The sequence below is a fragment of the Vanessa atalanta genome, chromosome 8, assembly GCF_905147765.1.
Source record: "Vanessa atalanta chromosome 8, ilVanAtal1.2, whole genome shotgun sequence".
Lineage (NCBI taxonomy): Eukaryota > Metazoa > Arthropoda > Insecta > Lepidoptera > Nymphalidae > Vanessa > Vanessa atalanta.
Genome location: NC_061878.1, coordinates 9,497,650 through 9,518,145, shown reverse-complemented (window position 1 = coordinate 9,518,145; position 20,496 = coordinate 9,497,650). Strand labels below are relative to the sequence as shown.

General features: G+C 33.5%; 2 protein-coding genes across 2 annotated transcripts; one reads left to right on the top strand and one right to left on the bottom strand.

Annotated features, from left to right (window-relative positions):
• Positions 1-101: 101 nt before the first annotated feature.
• LOC125066074 (E3 ubiquitin-protein ligase ZNF598) lies at positions 102-7,193 on the bottom strand. The gene is made up of 10 exons (XM_047673982.1): positions 7,052-7,193; positions 6,783-6,972; positions 6,101-6,349; positions 5,745-5,830; positions 3,650-3,888; positions 3,414-3,528; positions 3,116-3,264; positions 2,764-2,880; positions 2,361-2,557; positions 102-2,285 (listed from the first exon to the last, which is right to left on the bottom strand). Exons 2-10 carry the CDS (start codon positions 6,951-6,953, stop codon positions 1,155-1,157), a joined length of 2,454 nt encoding a protein of 817 aa, XP_047529938.1. The 5' UTR covers positions 6,954-6,972; positions 7,052-7,193; the 3' UTR covers positions 102-1,154.
• Positions 7,194-8,582: 1,389 nt separating this feature from the next.
• Positions 8,583-17,871, top strand: LOC125066073 (protein abnormal spindle). Its single transcript, XM_047673981.1, has 8 exons — positions 8,583-8,761; positions 8,845-9,042; positions 9,396-9,593; positions 9,773-15,514; positions 16,048-16,234; positions 16,514-16,695; positions 17,149-17,268; positions 17,393-17,871. The coding sequence occupies exons 1-8, from the start codon at positions 8,750-8,752 to the stop codon at positions 17,702-17,704; spliced, it is 6,951 nt and encodes a 2,316-aa protein (XP_047529937.1). The 5' UTR covers positions 8,583-8,749; the 3' UTR covers positions 17,705-17,871.
• Positions 17,872-20,496: the final 2,625 nt, after the last annotated feature.

Below are 20,496 nucleotides of genomic sequence, written 5' to 3'. Positions count from 1 at the left end.
TATCTCATTAGCTCGATCATGACATGAATTCAGCAATGCATCTCAACAAATACGGTTTTAGGTTTTTTAATAAAACAACTGCATTCTTTATAACAAAAATATTTAACATTAACTAAAGATGTTTAGTTGAAAGTACAAAATATAACTTTGAAACAATATATTTTACACTGCGTAACATTTACATTATGAATTACCACATTCACTTTTGACTGTGAGTCTATAATAATTTACATTAAAAAGAAAACACTACCCATTTTTTTATAAATATAACCTCTACTTTCTGAAACGTTCATTAAAATAAAAGTAACTGATTCGTCTGTAATCTGAATCGTCGTCCGTAGCTGATGTAGACGACCAATTATTCAGTATTAAGTAGATTAGTTAATCTAACTTTAGAAATTAGACGTAATTTTTAAAAACTTTTAGACATCATTTCAGAAAACAACGGTAAATGTGATATCTACTAAGCTTTATTTTGACAATCACATATTCATAACGTCAAGTCTTAATAACAACAGTTAACACCGCGAGGAATTGAAATATAATAAGTATAAAGGTTGTCGTGACAAATTTAAAAACATTAACTGGACCGTAATATAAACAATATAACATAGTCACACCAGAAATTGTATGAATTGTTAAATTACAATGAGCAAACAATATTTTCGCTATTTGTTTACGTAACAAATAGTATGTACTCGAAATAGTAATTTTAAATTCATCAACGATATAATCCGTTACCTACTACCGGTACCGAAGTAACTTCTACATACTTATTACATTTCATGTGTAGAGATGTAGTTATACGTCTTTAAATGTATCAAAATGGATTTTCACTTCGGAATTTATATATTATAAGCTATTTTAATCTCGCAGTCCAAACTTTGGTTTGTTTTAAGAATTTACTTCGGGCTATTTACATTGAGGAATAGAAAATCTCTATTCATACTTCTCTAGCATACATAATGTACTAAGAAAAACAAGAAGCACCTTAGAGTGTAATCCGGATCTACTCTAACGTCACACGTGACCGGTCTGAATTAAAATTATATATTATATTGAAAATTGAATGCTTACAAATTTATAGAATACAATATACACCTGAATTTGTGAACACGAATTAGTTTAAATGTTATCACAGTCACGTCGAGCGCCTAGCGGGACGAGAGCGGCGGCCAGTGCGCCGCGTCGTGCGCGCAGCGGTCGGCCGCCGCCAGCAGCTGCCCGCACGTGGGGCACACGTCCAGCTGCGCCGCCGCGCCCCTGCCCACCACCAGCTCCTGCTGCTTCGCTATGTCCGGCAGCAGGGCCACCAGGTCCGGGAATACGGACTCCAGCTGGTCTCCTAGGGCGGCTCGGCAGTGCTGGTAGAACTCGTCCGCGGTGATGTTGCTGTCGCGGAAGGCTCGCGAGGCGACTTTGAAGTTTTCGACGGCGGCGGCCCCGCCGAGTGCCACGGCGAACTTCTTCACGAGGGCGCGGTTCCTGAGCTCGAAGTCGGGCGGCGGGATGTAGGAGTGCACGGGCGCGGAGAACGTCTGGCCGGCGGAGTTCGTGAATGTCATTCCGTCGCAGGGGGGTCGCTTTTTAAAACCTGGCGGGATGCTGCCGTTTTGGACGGTTCGCTGTGAAAAGTTGTCGGCCCGCTGTGGTGGGTGTTCGACTCGTTGGGGGCCATTGGTTTCGGCGCGCGAACTGAGCGGCGGGTATTCCTTTAGAGTCATTGCGAAATCCCCATTGCCAGTATTCTTCTGGGTATTCGTTGAGGGCGCTTCGCTCGTGGTTTTAATTTTCTTATCGGGCTCGACGCTGTTGTTGTTATTATTTACACAGGCATTTATGTACTCCTTTTTAATCTTAACGTCGTTTATTCGATTAATGATATTCGAATCTAGAGAGATGTCCTTAGTATTCGAGTTTTGCTTCTTTTTTTCCTTTTTATTCTTAGTGCTTTCGCTCGGGACGTTATTATTAGGAAGTTGATGTTGTACAGATTGCTGTGATTTTTTGGCTTTAGATTTTATGTTGATGGGTAAAGTTGGGAAATCTGCGGCTGGATTAAATGTGGCTTCTCGGGGCGCCGGCGGCGGCTCCGACTTAGGTTTCGATTTCTCTTTGGATTTCGATATGGTTATCCACTGAGGCGGGGCGCTCGGGACTGATGACGACGAGAGCGCGGGGAATGCTTCAGATTTTAAATGTACCTTCTTAGACTCAGTACTCCTCTGACTCTTAATTTGATTGCTTTTTATTACCCCCAACTCTTCGCTGTTAATCATGGTTACCTTAAACAAAAAACAATACGTAAATAAGATAAAAAAGGTCTGTGCATCGCAATAATTGGTAATAGCTCTAATTACCTTCGATGGTTGCACGGTTCCTGCTCCAATACTGGGATGATCGTCTCGCCCGATACCGAGGGACGGGAAGTCGTCATCGGACAACGGCGACTTCTTCTGCGATGGGATGGATATGCGGTTTCCACTAGCCTGTGTCAACCGAAAGTTGCTCGCACTCGGTTGACTATGCAGTTGGATGGAGACGCTTGGCTTCGAAGCTTCAACCAAAAGTTACCAAATTAATAGCTCATTCCTATTAGTAATAACATTAATTAAAAATCAAAATATTCTTTATTCGGCTCATAATAATCGTTCGATGCGTCATGTTACAGTGTAAAATTAAATGTAAAGCTACCACCGGTTCGGAAAGTGGGTTCTACCGAGAAGAACCGACCTAAAATAATTATCGGGCAGCGGTACTCACGGTTGCGCAGCACGGCGGCGGCGGCGGGCGCGGCGCGCGGCGCGGGGGGCGCGGCGGCGGGCGCGCTGCCGTCCAGCGCCGGGAAGTTCCGGTCGTTGCGTGCCAGCCAGTCCGCGCCTGCGGCAGACACTGAGCATGAGCCATTTGCTCCTTTAATTTCTGAAACTCGACTGGGGAGGGATTGCGTCGCTCCGACGAGTGACGTCTACGAGCATGCCCATCGCGTTGCTTAGATACGGACGTGTCGTGGAGGTCGGAGTTCACACTGAGCTCGATTGCGCGGGTGACGTGCGATAGTGCGGGAGGAGGGTTACCTTTGAGCGAGCGCGGTGTCGCATGAGGGAGGGGTTACCTCTGGGGAAGCGCGGGGGGTGCGCGAGGAGCGGAGCGGGGGCGGGGGGCGCTGCCGACAGTCGAGGGAACTGCTCGACGTTCCCCGGGTCGATGGGAGCCGCCGTCTGAACGGGGGCCGGCGGCGGCGGAGCCTCTACCGCGCGTTCTCTGCGCAAAACTTCTGTGTTAATCCTTACTTATTACGTGTAATTAAATCATACATTTATCTTTATATCACCAATCCAAAAAGTTCGGTGTATATTAACCTACTTAAAAACAATTTATTGGTATGATTTATAAAAAATCATTTTACACACCTAGGTGCTCTCTGGACGACAGGATGAGGCGTGATGTTGAATTGCAGCTCCAGCGTGCGCGCCTGCCTGGCAGCGCCGCGCGTCATGCCGCGTCCGTGCACGGTCGCTTTATGGGCTGCAATATAATGATTATAGCATTATAAAATTTGTTTATTGATAGTTTTAATGCTAACGATTATCAGACAAGATAAAACATTTTTTTAATGTAATTTATTTCACCTTCAAAGGTAACAAACCTTTAAGATCGATTTCGCTTCTAAACACTGCAGTGAGATGCTGTCCCGCACACTCGCCATCCTCGCACAAGTAGTGCTCGTTGCGAAAGTGGTGCGCAAGGGCAGAGTGCGAGGCGTAGTACAGATTTCGACCGTCAGCGTCGCATAGATGGCAGTAAAGATGCTCCTTTCGCAAGTGACGGTATAATTCGTCTGCATCCATAAACCTCTCCTCACAGAATTCGCAGAGCGGATGGCCCCTGCACATTATTATTTGATTAACTCACATCATATTAGTAGACAAATTATAAAGAAAAATATAATGTCAATGACATTCGCATAAAAAAAATACTATTCCAACCAGAAGAGGAATAAAGACAAATAAACAATATTTGATATTGAATTGATCTATATAATAATAATAATTAATCTATGATATTCACAATGAATTCGCGAAAAAATGCGTTTTGAATGTCAACGAAGATGTTATCGGTTTTACAATATATTAAATATATAATATAAGGCTATTCTTGTCGCATAAAATACGTAGATCTAGGCTTTGTCTATCTTTATTTCATCTTTGATTGGAACAGACAAACTATATATACATTAAAACATTTTTGTCAGCGCCTCTCATCGTCAAACACGCGCCGGGCACTAGCTTTGCTCTAATTAAATAAGAAGTTACATTATTATACTATAAAATAACCAGTATAAATATATTTTTATACAACAGTTATCTTTATTGAAGCCTATCACAGAAATAAACAAGCAATATCGTTTAATAATTTTACTAGGAAAACATATATTCGACATTTTTGTCATCATTAGGACAAGATCGTTAAAACGACGGTTATATCAACGATTTGGTTTTGAACAATATTTTGTAGACTTATGATTCTTCAGATCATTGACCTTTTTACGGTATGGCGCCTTTTTGGGTTGTCTTGTATCATCATTTGGCTTTGGCTCACAAATACTAATATAAACAAACATTGGAAGCTTGAAGACGTATATTACGTCACTTTTAAACACGTGCGCTTCTGATTTTACTTTATAAGCCCTTAAATATTCGAGTGATTCTTCTTTACATAGAGATATTGATTTCAACAATAATTATAATCTATTGTGTGTCAGGCCATAGAGTTACTCTATTCCTATCTTTGATCATTTGCACTTTTATATCAATTTTGTTTTATGCCTAAATCAGCAAAATACTAATGTTTTCACATTATAATCAAAATTACAAAACTGTTGAAGAAAATAACTGAAATTGTTTAACGTCGTATGCCGAATAATTACTTTACTCCATGCACATTCTCTAGCAGTACTAAAACATCCTCACAGAAAACATCCGCGCGTCGCCGGCGAAATTAACTAATACATATGTAAGAACCAGTGCCGAATTTAGAGGTCTGGAGGCACTAGAGTAACTAATTAATTATTCTTCAAATAAATGATATTCTTAAAATAATTGAACAATTTTTAGTCCAGTGTTTCATATTTTTTTAACTTCAAATCAAAATACTTTTTATTGTACACAAAAAACGCGTACATTAGTCACCTTCAAGAAAGATGCACAAGGGGCGGTTTTATCATTAAAACAGTGATCTCTTCCAGGTAACCTTAAGATAGAGAAAAGAAATAAGAGATAAAAATCTTATACAACTTTTCATTTCTTCTCAAATATTAAATGTGTATACTCATCGGAATTAGCATGTTTCTTGTTTTAGAAATTTATTTTAAGGCCTCTCCCAGCAATAGCCTCGAATCCCCTAAATCCAGCTCTGGTAAGAATACTAGTAATAGCGATAGTATGGTGATAGTTAATACTGCTGTGCATGTAACAGAGTGTTTATGCAAATTATATTTAGAAAAATAATTTGATTATTAGCCAAATAAAATTAATTAAACCCTGTTCATATAATGAGCATTATGAAACAAATATACATAATCAGAAAATAAATTAATTTAATTTCTAATTATGTAACTTTTACTTTATAAGAATGCATTCCAACGCTATATCTTCTTCACAGGCTATGTTATTCACATTTATTTTATTTAACGACACATCTAATAATTCAAATATAAGCCAGTAAATTATAATTTGTTTTACCTATGAGATGTGTCATCGAGGTCTCCTTTCCGTCGATGGTGAGCCAGTTCTTGACGGGTGTAGCATTTCCTTTCACTGGTAAATATCTGAAAATTATATTATTAAGCATTAATGATTTAAATAGAAAAACAACTGTTGATTTTTATACTGATTAATAACAATTTGATAAAAATCAAATTGACATTGACATATATAAAAAGTTATCTATTTCATTTTTTATCAACATCAATTACTAAGTTATATATTTTTATTATAAAAAATAGTAGAAATCTAGAGTAGTAAATGCAATATAAAAAATAGATTTGCATATAGTACAACCTTTTTGTATGTCTTATTAACAATGTTAATTATTTTACCTTTAAGTGTTTAACACAAAGATCGCAGAAGTAGCGCTCATGAACCTTTCTCATATGTTCACTGAGCATACTGAATGTACGGAACTGTGTCTTTTCACAGATTTTGCAATGATTCTCAAGCAGACTCTCGTAGGCATTTTTAATTTCTTCAGTACAGAATCCTATCTTAAACTGCCTCTCAAAAAGTCTATCAGAGAATGGTCTGTTGCGCAACTCTTTATAGGGATGTACAGTGTCAGTGAAAACAACCTGCAATTTGAACAAATATTTAAAAAATATAATTAAATTACAGTAATTAATAAAAATATTAGGTTTAAATAAAAATTGCTAAAACATTTCATATTTCATTAAAATTCCCTATTGATTTTGTTTGATTAGCATTAAGCACTAATTTTCAGGATATATGTTAGCAGGATTATCAATGCTTATTTTAAACATATAACATTAATGATAAAGTAATACATCTGGATTTTAAGTTGTAAAATGTTTATAATTATTGCACAATATGATTTAATTCGTATTTATTATCAAGATATAAATAATGTGAAAAACTTTTTCCACCCTGTTTTTTTAGGAGAATGAATAAGACAGTATTTTATAAATATGAACAGTTATTCGTATTGTTAAGATTGATATGCATACAACAATATTTTAAATAAAGATATGGGAAATATGGACATACCCTTGAGAGATCCTGACGACATATTGGGCATTCATTTTGCAGGCAAAGAACTCTCATCCGGGTTGAACATTCAAAACACACAGGATGGTCACATTCGCCAATTGAGAAATACACGACATTTTTAAAGCACACTACGCAAGTGGTGTTGTCGTTCACTTGAGATTCGGCCATGATATCCAGTGCAGATTTTCTATAAAAAAAAAAATGGCATTCATATAATATAGTGTTTTATATAATACAAGAATCCATGATAAAGGATAAATACCTACCAGAAAATAGATTCTTGGGTCACAGATGTTAAGAACGGACGGGCGAAGACGAATAACTGAATAAGCAATAAATCTAGCTGGAGAACCGAATGACAACTCGTTAATGACAGAATGACATATTGACACTGACATTGCTATCGCAGCTATCACTATATGTAGATATATGTATGATAGAAAAAGTATTTTATGAGGGCCTTCACCTATATAAGAATTCCAATATTTGCCAGAATAGTGTTACTGTAACCAGATCATCTAGCCTATAATTGATTGAAATTAACATATATGCGTTTATTAATGTAAGCTCGTATGTTTACTTGGTGGTAGGGCTTTGTGCAAGCCCGTTTGGGTAGGTACCACACACTCATCAGATATTCTACCGCCAAATAACAGTACGTTGTATTGTTGTATTCCGGTTAGAAGGGTAAGTGAGCCAGTGTAATCACAGGCACAAGGGACATAGCATCTTAGTTCCCAAGGTTGTTAACGCATAGGTGAGGTAAGAAACGGTTGATATTTCTTACAGCGCCTTAGTCTATGGGCTGCGGTGACCACTTACCATAAGGTGGCCCATATGCTCGTCCGCCAGCCAATACCATAAAAAAAACTACGGCCCATTCAACTTTTCAGATAAAATTTGAAATTTATTATATATTAATAATTTATTTATTTGAAAATACCAACTTTATAAAGCGGACATATCTAAATTTCTATTCCAGGGACACTTTCTATATAAATAAAAGTGTAGGTTCTCTAAAAAAATATATAAAAATTCACCTTTGGCGATGAATAAAGCATTTGTCTAAGCTATTATAAGTAATATTATCTGAGTTATTTTTTTTTAAATTTATAAGCTGATTTTAACCAGCATGATTTAGTGCACAGTGGTAATATTACGGTTATAGCATAGCAACTGTTGCTATCAAATATTTAATATATGTTGTAGTCGATATATTAGTATTATGGTGTATTATGCTACTACTACTACTAGTACATAAGTCCATAATAATGATTCTATTTTTATTTAATTAATTTGATCTCATAGCACAAAAAATATTTGATTTCAACAGTTGCTATGCTATAACCGTAATAACCCTGCAGAAGTAAGTGGAAAAAGCTCGAGAAAGTCAATCTTATATACTTCATAATTATTCGTCAATAATATATATATTAATACTCAATATATTGGTTCAGCACGCATTAAAGGATTGATAAAAAAATACTAATATATTTCACAAAATCTTTCTAAATAACTATTTTAATGATTTTAAAAATTGCTCATTTCAATAATTACGCAAATACTTAATAATTTTACTAATCTAACATTATACGTTCAATAAAAAAATTAAGTTAAGACAACCAACATTTCGGTCCGTTTGCCATGTATTTTTGGAGTTTTGTTTTCAGGTTGGTCAGTAGACCATAGAGTACTATGTCTTCATTCAAGTATTGTAGTGGTTCTATTCTTTTTGGTTTACATTTATTGACATAACTTGGACATAACAGTTAACGGTTTTAGTTTTGAATGTGAACTTTGAATTATAAACAGCTAAGAACTTTTTAACGTCGAAAATAAACTTTAGAAAATACTTTTGTTCTATTCCTTTTAGTAAGATGCAGGTATGCATATTTGTATAAGTGACGAATAGAGAAGTGTTGGTAGCTTATTTGGTAATAAGTGGTAGTAAGTGAACCGGAATAATGTATTTCGAGGTAAGTTCTTCACAGTCTAATGTTTTTAACAACTTTCAGTATATTCTATTGTAGCTTAATTTAAATTATATTTATATTATCAGATTGAAAATACTCCGGAGCATTTAAAAAGGGCTAGGAGAAAGGAAACTGTTCAAAGGGCGTCTCCTAAAGAGGAATGCCCTAGACTAATTTTGGCTCCTTTTTCGAGACCTCCTCAAGTGGTATTCGACAATGTACTAATCGGGACGACATGCGAAAAGAATTTGGAAATATTAAATCCTTCTAAAGCTATCCAACAGGTACAACCGTTAACAATAATACAAAAGAAAAAAAATAATACAATTTCTGAGAATTTTTTATTCACCAGCCAATTCAATTTAATATTTGTACAATTAATTATTATTTTTACACTCTATTTACCCCTAGCATATGGGTAAAAAGAATATCTAAAGTTTTGTCTTATACAATATGTGTAATGTTAAATGTAACTTAATGCAAGTATCAGTGAAGTATGAAGTAAATATATGATTAATTCTAAGGAAAGACAATTAACTATATTGTTTAATATCTCTTCTGTAAAGTATGGTTATAATTATTTTATATGGCTTACTAAAATTAAATACATATTTGATATATGGTTTGCATTTTATAGATCACACTTGGTAAGTCTCTACCACCTGGATTAATTATACAATTGCCTGGAGAATATCTAGAACTGGAACCGGAGACATGCTACTGCATAACTATGTTGTGGACACCGACACAGCCCACAGCACTACGGGAAACAATTCGATTTACAAATCAAAATAGAGGCAGATATGATGTCATGATTGTTCTCAAATCAGAAATGGTAAACATTGAGGTTCTATCTATCATTCTAATTTTTCTTTGTATGGAAAAAGTGACTTGCTAAAATAAAAATGATAGTATAATAGAGATGAGACTATTGCTTAATTTATAAGTGTTTTTTTATCCTCAATTTCAAATGTTTTATTGGTATTTCTTTTTCATTAATTAAATTACTTTCAGAATGTAAAAGGTAAAAATAATAATACAAAATTCAAGATATCACCAGGTAAAATTAAAAAGAAGGGAAAGAAGTCTCCAGCTGCAGTATATAAAAAGAAGGTTGAAACTATATATAACACAACAAAAGTGAAGAAAACTGTAAATGTGGTCCAATCGACTCATTATAAAGTATATAATCAAATGGACAAAGAAAATGTATCTTACAATGACTGTTCCATTGATACAAAATTGAAAAAATGCCCTTTTGACTCGCCAACTAATTTAGATTTAAATTTCAATACATCTGAAATATTTTCAAACATGCAGCGTACTAAGAAAGACATGCTTTATGAAACATACGATAAATCATATAATGTGAATGATATTTATACCAATGAAAATAATATTTTAAAACCATCAAACAGACAAATCAATGATTCTTCTGTGACTGATGTTTTTGATAACATTACGTTTACACCCCTTAAAAGTCTACCGACAAAGAATGATAAATTAGTCAAAGGTCCAAAAATAATATTAAGTGTTAATTCTGAAAGTGATTTTGATGACAGCTTAGATATTCAGAACAGTAACAAAGAAAACGAGAGTCATTCTATTCTATGTATAACTTCATCCCAGCCGCCTAACAAGTGGTTAACAGTTAATCATCATGTACAATATGAAAATAATCAATGCAATGCGACTCCTACATTACCAAATAAAAAAATCCCAAATACATCATCACCTAAAGAGTTGAACAGTCCAAACTTTTCAATAAACACAGAATTTTCACGGATAAGTGATTTGTCTTTTTTTCCACAAAGATTTTCAACAGAGAGAAAAATTATACCAAAAATGTATAATGAAACCCACGACATCATTGAAGACTCAAATGCAAAGATAAGTTCTGATACTTATACAAAAGAATCTCCAAATACTCCCATGTACTATAATTCTAACCAAATGTATGGAGATTCAAGACAAGCACCTGTTCCAAGAGAGTCAAATCCAAAAGTATGTCGACAAGCTCTATTTAAGGAGCATTTTTATAGAGATGCCAATGAAAGAAATCATCTAGCTAGACCTGAGAATTATCCATGGAACAATGATTTGAGAATGGAAATAAAATCTCCCCCTCGGTCTCTAACACCACCATTACAATCTATTCCAGAAGAAAGCATACATTTTTCCGATATGCATGCTTTTGACAAAACAAATAAGCAAATGGCAACATTTACTATCAATAGAACTTTTGATAAAGCAAATGATAAGACTTCAGTATCATCTTTAAATCGTCAGTCAGCTTGGTCGAAGAAAGCGGTCAGAACTGAACCGGAACTTTGGAAGATGCCTACCTCAGTGCCGAGGAAGTCTATGAAATCCAAAACAATCTCTCAAACAGTTGTAAAAAGCAGAGAATCTATAACTGGAAAAGGGAATCACTCATTTGATACTAATAAAAGCATTAATCAAAACATTTCTCTAAATCACATGGGTAATGTATACTCCCAGTCATTTACAGTAGACCCATTTCTTTCAACAACTTACTTCTATGATGTGGAAGCCGTAGACAAGTTTGAGAAAGAGTTTAAAAGGTGGCTCAATTGTATTTTGACTCCACCAGCCGATTTAGACAGTAACATAGAACAGAAAATTGATGTAGGAAAAGCTTGGATTGAGAATAGAAATAAAGAAATACCTGCAGCTCCGACTAAAGAGCAAGTGTGCAGTGCTTACCACAACAGCCACCGGCTAGACAGCTTACGGCGAACAGCAAGAGCGTTACTATTAAGTGAAGAAATTTCTCAAGTGTTCATAAAATTAAATCTACAGATAGAAAAGAAATTGATCGCAATAAGAACTGACCGAAATTTACATTTAGATATTGGTTTACAAAAAGTAATAATGGAGTTACTACTCTCTTACAATCCTTTGTGGCTTCGTATCGGCTTGGAGACTATTTACGGCCTAGTTTTGCCTCTTAAATCGAACAGCGATGTTGAAGGCCTTACCACATTTATTATTCATAGAATGTTCAAAAATCCTCATCTCAAAAATAAACATTCTAAATCGTCTGCACCAAACATGCTGTTGCCAGCATACATGGACGCCATAAAGAAGTTCACTCTTAAAAAGTTTTTCATGCTCGTATTTTTCTTAGATCAAGCAAAACAGAAGAAAATAATACCTCATGATCCCTGCTTGTTTTGCAGGAATGCTATATGTAAAGAAAGCAGAGATATTATTTTACGCTTCACAAGAGAACTGATTGCAGGCATTGGTGATATTACAAAGCACCTGAGACCTCTTGGCTATGTTGTATGTGTTAAACAATCTTATTTAGATGAATATAAATATGCCGTACACAATATAGCAGTTGATATAAGAGATGGAGTTCGATTAACAAAAGTTATGGAAATTATCTTGATGAAGAATGGCTTGCTAAATCAACTACGAACTCCGGCAATATCACGCCTTCAGAAGATACATAACGTGCATGTGGCTCTAAACGCTTTAAAAGAAGCGAACTTCGTTATAGTTGGTGATATAACTGCATCTGATATTGCAGACGGGCATCGGGAAAAGACATTGTCTCTCTTATGGCAACTGATCCACGTATTCCGAGCACCGTTATTCGAAAAAGCTGCAAATGTCATACAAATTTGGTGGAGGAAGAAATATGAAATTATTGTTGAGAAACGAAGAGAAGAAGAAAGGATTATAGCTCAACGTGATACAGCAGCCAGTATCATTCAATATTGGTGGAGACGAATCAAATACAATCGTATGGTAGAATATAAGATGTATCAAGTAACAACGGCAACCACTGTAATACAAAAATATTGCCGAATGTGGTTATGTCGAAGTCGTCTAAGGAAACAGAAGTATAGTGCCGTAAAAATTGCCATATGGTATAAGAATAAAAAGATGATTCAGGAAGCGAAAGAGATTTTGCAGGCATTGCGATTAAAAAGGGCGAGATTACAACAAAAATCAGCTACCATAATTCAAGCACATGTCAAACGCTGGTTATCTGTGAAGCGTTATAACATGATCAAAAGCCAAATTGTACTCGCCCAGAGTATTGTTAGACAGTATTTAGCGCGTAAATCGTATGTTAAATTACGAAGATCAGTTATGATCATTCAGCAAAAGTATAGGAACAAGATATTAATGAGAAAAGAAATGCAGAAATTTGCAGAGCAAAAGCAAAGTGCTGTACTTATACAGAGTTACTTTAGAATGATAAAACATCGCAGATATTTCATAGAATTAAAGAAGTCTGTTCGAATTATAGAAAACCGTTACAAAGCAATTATTGCGATGAGAAATGATCGGACAAATTATTTAAAATTGAAAGATGCGGTTATTAAATTGCAATCATTGTATAAATGTAAAAAAGTGTACGCGGAATACGTACAAAAAAGAAATTTAATTATTTATATACAAAGAAAAATCAAAGCTAATCAGATAATGAAAAAAGAAAAATCAAACTATTTAAATTTACGAAATTCGTCCATAATAATTCAAAGGCGTTTTAAAGCTAACTTAAAAATGAAAGAAACTAGAGAAAAATATATATCACTCAGAAATTCCGTCATTGTTATTCAAAATTATTTCCGATCATACTTAGAAATGAAAGCCCAGCGACAGAAATACGTTCTATTAAGAACATCGACTATAAAAATACAAACACAATATCGAAGTTTGCTAGCAATGCGACGTGATAGAACTAATTACTTGAAATTGAAAGGTTCTGTTGTGGCGATGCAGATAAGATACAGAGCCATTATATTAATGAGAAAAATGAGAACCAGATATTTGGAATTGAGAAACGCAACCATAATTTTACAGAGAAGATTTAAAGCTTTATTAGTAATGCGAAAAGATAGAGCTAATTACGCAAAACTAAAAGCGTCATGTATTGTGATTCAAAACGCTTATAGAGCGTATTTACTAGGAAAGCTTCAGCGCCAAATATACATTCAGAAGAAAAAATCTGTATTGAAAATACAAAATTGGTTTAGATGTTTGAAAAAAGCGAAAGAAGTAAAGAAACAATATGAACAGACGAAAAACGCTTGCTTGGCTATACAAAAAGTGTATAGGGCTTATATTATTGGCAGAAAGCAAAGACTGGAATATCTGAAAATTAAAACTGCAACCATATGTATTCAACAACATTTCAGAAGTTACGTCTTAACAAAAACAATAAGGACAGATTTTATTCAAATAAAAACATCAACTATAACTATTCAAAGATTTTACCGATCATATTTGGAAACAAAACGACAACGGCATGCATATTTATCTATAAAACACTCAGCAAATGTAATCCAAACATATTATAGACAATATCGTGAAACGAAGAAAATAAGACAAAAATATTGTCAATTGTTATCGGCTACAATTTACATACAAAACAAATATAGAAGTATTAGAGACATGAGATATCAAAGATCTAGATATTTGAGCATAAAACACTCGGCTATCGTGCTACAAAGAAGATATAGGGCTTTGTTAGCAATGAGGGAAGAGAGACAAGCCTATCTTAAAAAACGTCTCGCAGCAGTTTACTTGCAAAATAGATTTAGAGCTCAAAATATAATGAAAGAGAAAAGAAAACAATTCTTAAAAATATTAGACGCATCTAAAAAAATTCAAGCATTTTATAGGGCTTATAAAATTGGTATTTCACAGAAAAATAAGTATTTACAATTAAGACATGCAGCAATTATTCTACAGCAAAGATTCAAGGCAACTATTTTAATGAGAAAAGAGAGACAATCTTATTTGAAAATTAAATTTGCCGCTTTAACTCTTCAACGAAGGTATAGAGCCAAGCGATTGATGTTAGAAGCAAAGGCTAAATTTGATCGTATTGTAACGGCTTGTATTACAATACAACGGTATCATAGAGCCTGTTTGATTGGGCAAAAACAAAGAAAATATTATCTTGAGTTAAAAACCGCAGTTACAATTATTCAAACACGATTTAGAGAAATTATGTTAGGTAGAAAATTAAGAAATGACTATATCCGTTTACGAAGTACGACTATTTTCATTCAACGTAACATAAGAGCAAGAAACGCGGCACGCACAGTAGCTCGGAAAATGGCTGTTGAAAAAATTCAAATATGGTACATATCTATACGAAGACGTAATGAATGTAGAAATATTTTTTTAAACATCAAACAAAATATAATTACTTTACAATCATTTGCCCGTATGTACATTATACGCAAACGTTTTCTTGCTATGCGAACTGCAGCCATTACTATACAAAGATGTTATCGCTCTTATATATTAGCAAAAACAGAACGAAAAAAATATGAGCAATTCAGAATGTCTATAATAAAACTGCAAGCTTATGTTCGAAGTTTCATTGAAAGGAAACGATTCATACGTTTACGTGCTACAGTTTTAGTAATACAAGCTGTATATAGATTCAAAAAACATAGGCTTTTCCTAAAAGAACAAAGAAAAGTAGCAGCAATATGTATCCAAAAGAACGTTCGAAGATACTTAACTCAGTCGTGGTATAAACAATACCGCAAGCAGGTGATATGTGTTCAAAAACAATGGAGAGGAAAACTTTTAACAAGACTGTTACGCAATGAATTTGTGAAAAAGAGAAATATAATCCTGAGAATACAAGCTCTTATTAGAGGTTACCTGATTCGTAAAGCAGTTGAATGTAAGAAAGAAAATATATTAAAGTTAAGAAAAGAACAACAACGGAATTGGGCCGCTACGAAAATTCAGGTCAGTTTATTTATTTGTTCATTCATAATGATAATATTAATGTAATTAAATAACATATTCATCGATTAAATTATATTTTATTGGCAAAATTTCGAACTCAATTGTTTTAAAAAAGATATCGCAGTTATAAAGGGTCTAGTAAGGATCAATCCTTGGACCTTTTCTATTCTTCATTCACACAAATTACATAGTATAGTAATAAGATAGAATAGTTTGCTAATTATGTAGTCTTGAATAAAGACTTTAATTTCTATATAACCTTATGCGAACGAGAAAATCTTTTAGTTGATACAAATCGTACAAACGTTTCACGTATTTACTAATCTTATTCTAAGAAAAAAAATTGATCCTCTAATTTCAAATTATATTGAAACACATTGAGTTATTTCTACATGACTCGTGCGTAGTTATCGTTTATAATTCTGTCTTTTTTTTGGTCGTTAATAATGCCCTCAGCGTTTACAACCGAGTCCCGTTTTAATTGTACCAAAATAAAAATTGTAATGTTTTTTTTATTTATTCTTAACAAATAGGCACTCTTTCGTGGTCACAAAGCTCGTTTAGCGAGCGGCATGCATGCTTATGAGCTACGTCGGAGGTGGCGCAATGGAGGCTTGCAGTCAACACAGGAGTCGTTAAAAGAGAGAAACGAAGATGCCATGGAAGTACTCCGTAAGATGTCGGACATCGAAACTGTTATACGAGCATTTAGATCTGTGGGTAAGTAGTATAAGCAATGAAATTGATATACAATACCTTAAATCGAAGATTTAATTTTATTATTCCTTTAAAAATATTTGAAACGCACTCACACATTTATAATGATATCATATTGATATATGTATATGAAAAAAATTGATACGGTTTCTTATAGAATAGCAGAACTACATAAAAAAAGACATGAGATCCCGCCACAGAAAACAGCATCATTACATTGCTGCTGCTGTTAATTTTTTATTAGTATTGAGCAACTTAAATTTAAATATATTTCTTTTTCAGAACTTCTCACTGAAGTATATCCAATAACCTACAACGAAAATGCTTCATCAGTTGTGCGACGCGTGTATATCTACATGTCTGTGACAAACAGGTCTATCTCTAGTGTGGAAGTACTTAAGTCTGCTGCATCACTGCTAGTTAATTTGACAAGATACAAAATAACAGGACCTAAAATATATGCGGTAAGTTAATGAGACTTGTTCTGCAATAGACCAAATAAATCCATTTCATGAGTTTATAAAAAAAAAATGACTTAACAGAATTTTTACAATATAGTCTAATTTTTGCGTGTCTAAGACGTTCTAAATACGTAGCGTCGAAGCTAGGCGTTCACAGGCTCATACTTTCAGCTTTAATTGTTGTGCCTGTGCTCTGTGCACATTACGTGTACAGAATATAGTCATACCAATTAAAATAAAATGTTTTTTATTATTGACCTACTAAATCTTTAAAAAAATCTCCAGGGGTTCTCTCGTGTGCCTAGCTGAACGACGCTGAAAATATGTACAGGTTTATAGAAACCTCATTTTGTCAAAACTAATATAAATATTGAAACTCTGTAGTACACACATTATGGATTGTCAAGATATCCTATAGTTAGGTGAAAATAGCTTATATAATGTTTTTATCCACAGAGGGATAGAATACCTCCAGTACTGAAATTCATGTGGCGATTCAGTAACAGCGAAACACAATTGTTTTGCATACTGTCTACTTACCTTTGGTTATTCTCCAAGTATGACGAAGTTAAGAGTGTAAGTAGTGATAACTTTTTATATTATTATTTACTTTACGTATATATAACAAAATAGTTCGTTTATTATTAATGAAATTAATAATACGTAACTATAAACCAAACATTAAATTTTTTTTTTTCAGGATTTAACCAGTTTTCTTCATGAACCTGAAAATCACAAAATACTAGTGACAATTAAAGGAAATGTAATGCGAATGAAGCGGATGGCGAATAATGTGACAAGGAATAAATTCAGTACCCCTCAGCCTTCTAAATATGTTTCACACACAATGAATCAATCTTTGCGTGATATGAATCATAGCGTCTGCAGTTATAGCGGCTATTTGTTACCGGCTCTTGAACCGGATTATGGGATCATCAGAGTTGATAAGCCTCGATATTTTCAGGACCCTCAACAAGCAATCTGTTGCCTATTTGAAACTTATGAGTTATAATTTAATTATTATTATTTTTATATAATTAATTATGTTGCCACTTTTATGTTAGTGTAAAGTATTTTATCATGAATAGTTTGTTGACGTAATGACATTTATTTTTAATATATTTAACTAATGATGTATATTATTTCGAGTGTAATTTAATATAATTCACAATAAAATGTTAAAATAAATATTTATTTTAATTTAATCATTAAATCCATATATTATTAGTATAGTTTCATTTTGATTATTTGTTTTTTATCTAAATACTTTATTGCACAACATATATGTAACTGATAAAAAAAAAACAATCAACATATGGTGCGCAAAGGCGGTCTTATCGCTTTAACCAATCTCTCACAGACAACCTTTGTTTAAAAATATATTGTAAGACAACAGTTAAGTGCAATTATGAGAGATACTTTTTACTAATGATTTTCGTAATTTTGATTTATTTGACATAACTTTCAACATAATTTGTGTGATTTGTAGATTTTATATATTTAGATAAAGGGATCAACCACAAATGTTATTCGTATTCAGCCAATGTACGACATGATTAGTCGCCAAGTGTGTCCCTTGGTGAATGATGATCTGTCGATAATATCTAGCGGTCAAAGACTCTAGTGAACTAAACGAATGTAATATAAAGCTATTTTTAATTACCTGATTAAGATAAACTATTACATTGTAGTAGCTTTAAGTTCTAAGGTCAACAAAAGTCACATAGTTATATATTAAAGATAATGTTTACATAGAAATAGACTTTATATAAGCATATTATAAATAAAGTTAGGGAAGATGTCAAGGACAGTCTTATCGCAAAAAAAATCTTTTCCAGACAACCTTTGAGCATAGGACTCTGCGTAGTAACAGCGGTTCAGAAATGTACACTTATAATATATATTTAAATTTTAAATATGTAGATCTATGGTATAAAAATACATGTACGTACATATATATCCATATTACCTATATAATTTACATTAAGAACCACAATACATACGCAAAAAATATAAGATATATACATACAAATATATTATATAACAAATAAATATATATGGCATATTCAGCGAAGAAATGTGTATTTTTAGATGTCATTTGGAACAAGTGCGGGACTTAGGAAGAGGAGAGTTCCACAAACAGTTGAACAACTCCAACAGCGAAGGATTTAGACTACAAGAAAGAAGTGTGAGGGGCAGTTTTAATAGCCAAATTTCTTATGAGATAAATATGGAAACTCAAGACGCTCTTTAAGTTAAAAAGGCTAATTAGGCTTAAAAAAGAATACAGTATAAAATATATAGTATCCGTGCATTCCTTCGAAGTCGGATTGGGAGCCAATTGAGTTTATTGCGAAATCCGGAGTCGTAATCTTATTTTAAAGACAAATTATAAACCGTATGCAAACTGACCTGAAAACGCTCAAGCTTGTTCAAGAACAAGATAGCAAGAATCAGCATAGTCAAGTATCGGTAGGATTAGTGTTTGAGCAAAAGTTTAAAAGCGTCGAAGTGATCTACAGCTGTGAACAATTTTCTAATGAGCTCACTCAGCTGTGGTTATCAGGAAAGATGAGCAAGAAAATTCCAATATTTTTAATCTCATCACAGTAATTTATCACATTTACTGCTGGTAGAAGTTACCAATAAATGCAGCTTACAATTACCGACTACCAAAAATAATGACTTGACATTAAGTTTTAAGTTAGTTTATCGATAATAGTAGGTCAGTCAGTTGTGAATGGAAGTAAATTTGTACATCGTCTGCGTACAGGTGGTAGAGAGAAAATAAGTTTTGGGTAATAAAACTAATAAAAATTTAAAATGTGTAAAAGGGCTTATATTGTAGATATATACGCCATTTTAACAATAACAATAAATCGATGCAATATCATTGGTCAATAGCTTGATTAATCTAAGATATACACTACGAATTTGCGAAAAAATTGCGTTTTGAACGTCTACGAAACGGTTATCGGATTTTTGGAAGTAAAATTAAAGTAGATGTAAATTGTTAAGGGTAATAGTATTGTATTATAAATAAAGATATATTGATCATAAACCAAAGAGTATGTAAAGTAAGAGTCGGCACTTAGAACACTAGTCCTGAGCTCACGCACACATATATGAACCGTATGAGAAGCACTACCAACCTATTGGAAGTAAAATACGGAAGTACTTACTGCCAACCCAACCACTTTTTTGACAACTGTAGGGAGGTGGTAGTGTCGACAATAAATGTATCGATATCGATAAAATAGTAATGTGCTTTAATTGTCGATAAAATAGATCATGTTTGTATTTTTCATTTTATAGTTTTGGATTTAAATAAATAAAAACACAAACTTTTAACTCAAAATGTACTTTATTTACATATGTTGTTACAAGAACTTTTAAAATCGTCAAGTGAGTTATAGTCTACTTTTACTTGGTATCATAATTAAGATACAAACAAAATGAAGTAAATGAAATATAATTTTTTACATTAAATAATTGAATAGTTCCTCAACTGCCATTTTGGTATTGATATTGGTACTTTCTGCCAGTACAACTGTAAACAAGGAATATTTATTAAGTAATTGGCATAACAACAAATATAAAAAATTCATGATCTCTTTCAAAAAACAAATAACATTTTATAATAATAAATAACATTAAATATGTATGAAATAAATAGTAATAACACAAATATTAAATAATATCATAATTAACAAACCTTGAATGCATTTAATTTTTGTGCAATTATCGAATAATATAAATGAGTAATATTGTTATCAGTACATACTTAGAATTAGAAATTAGAAA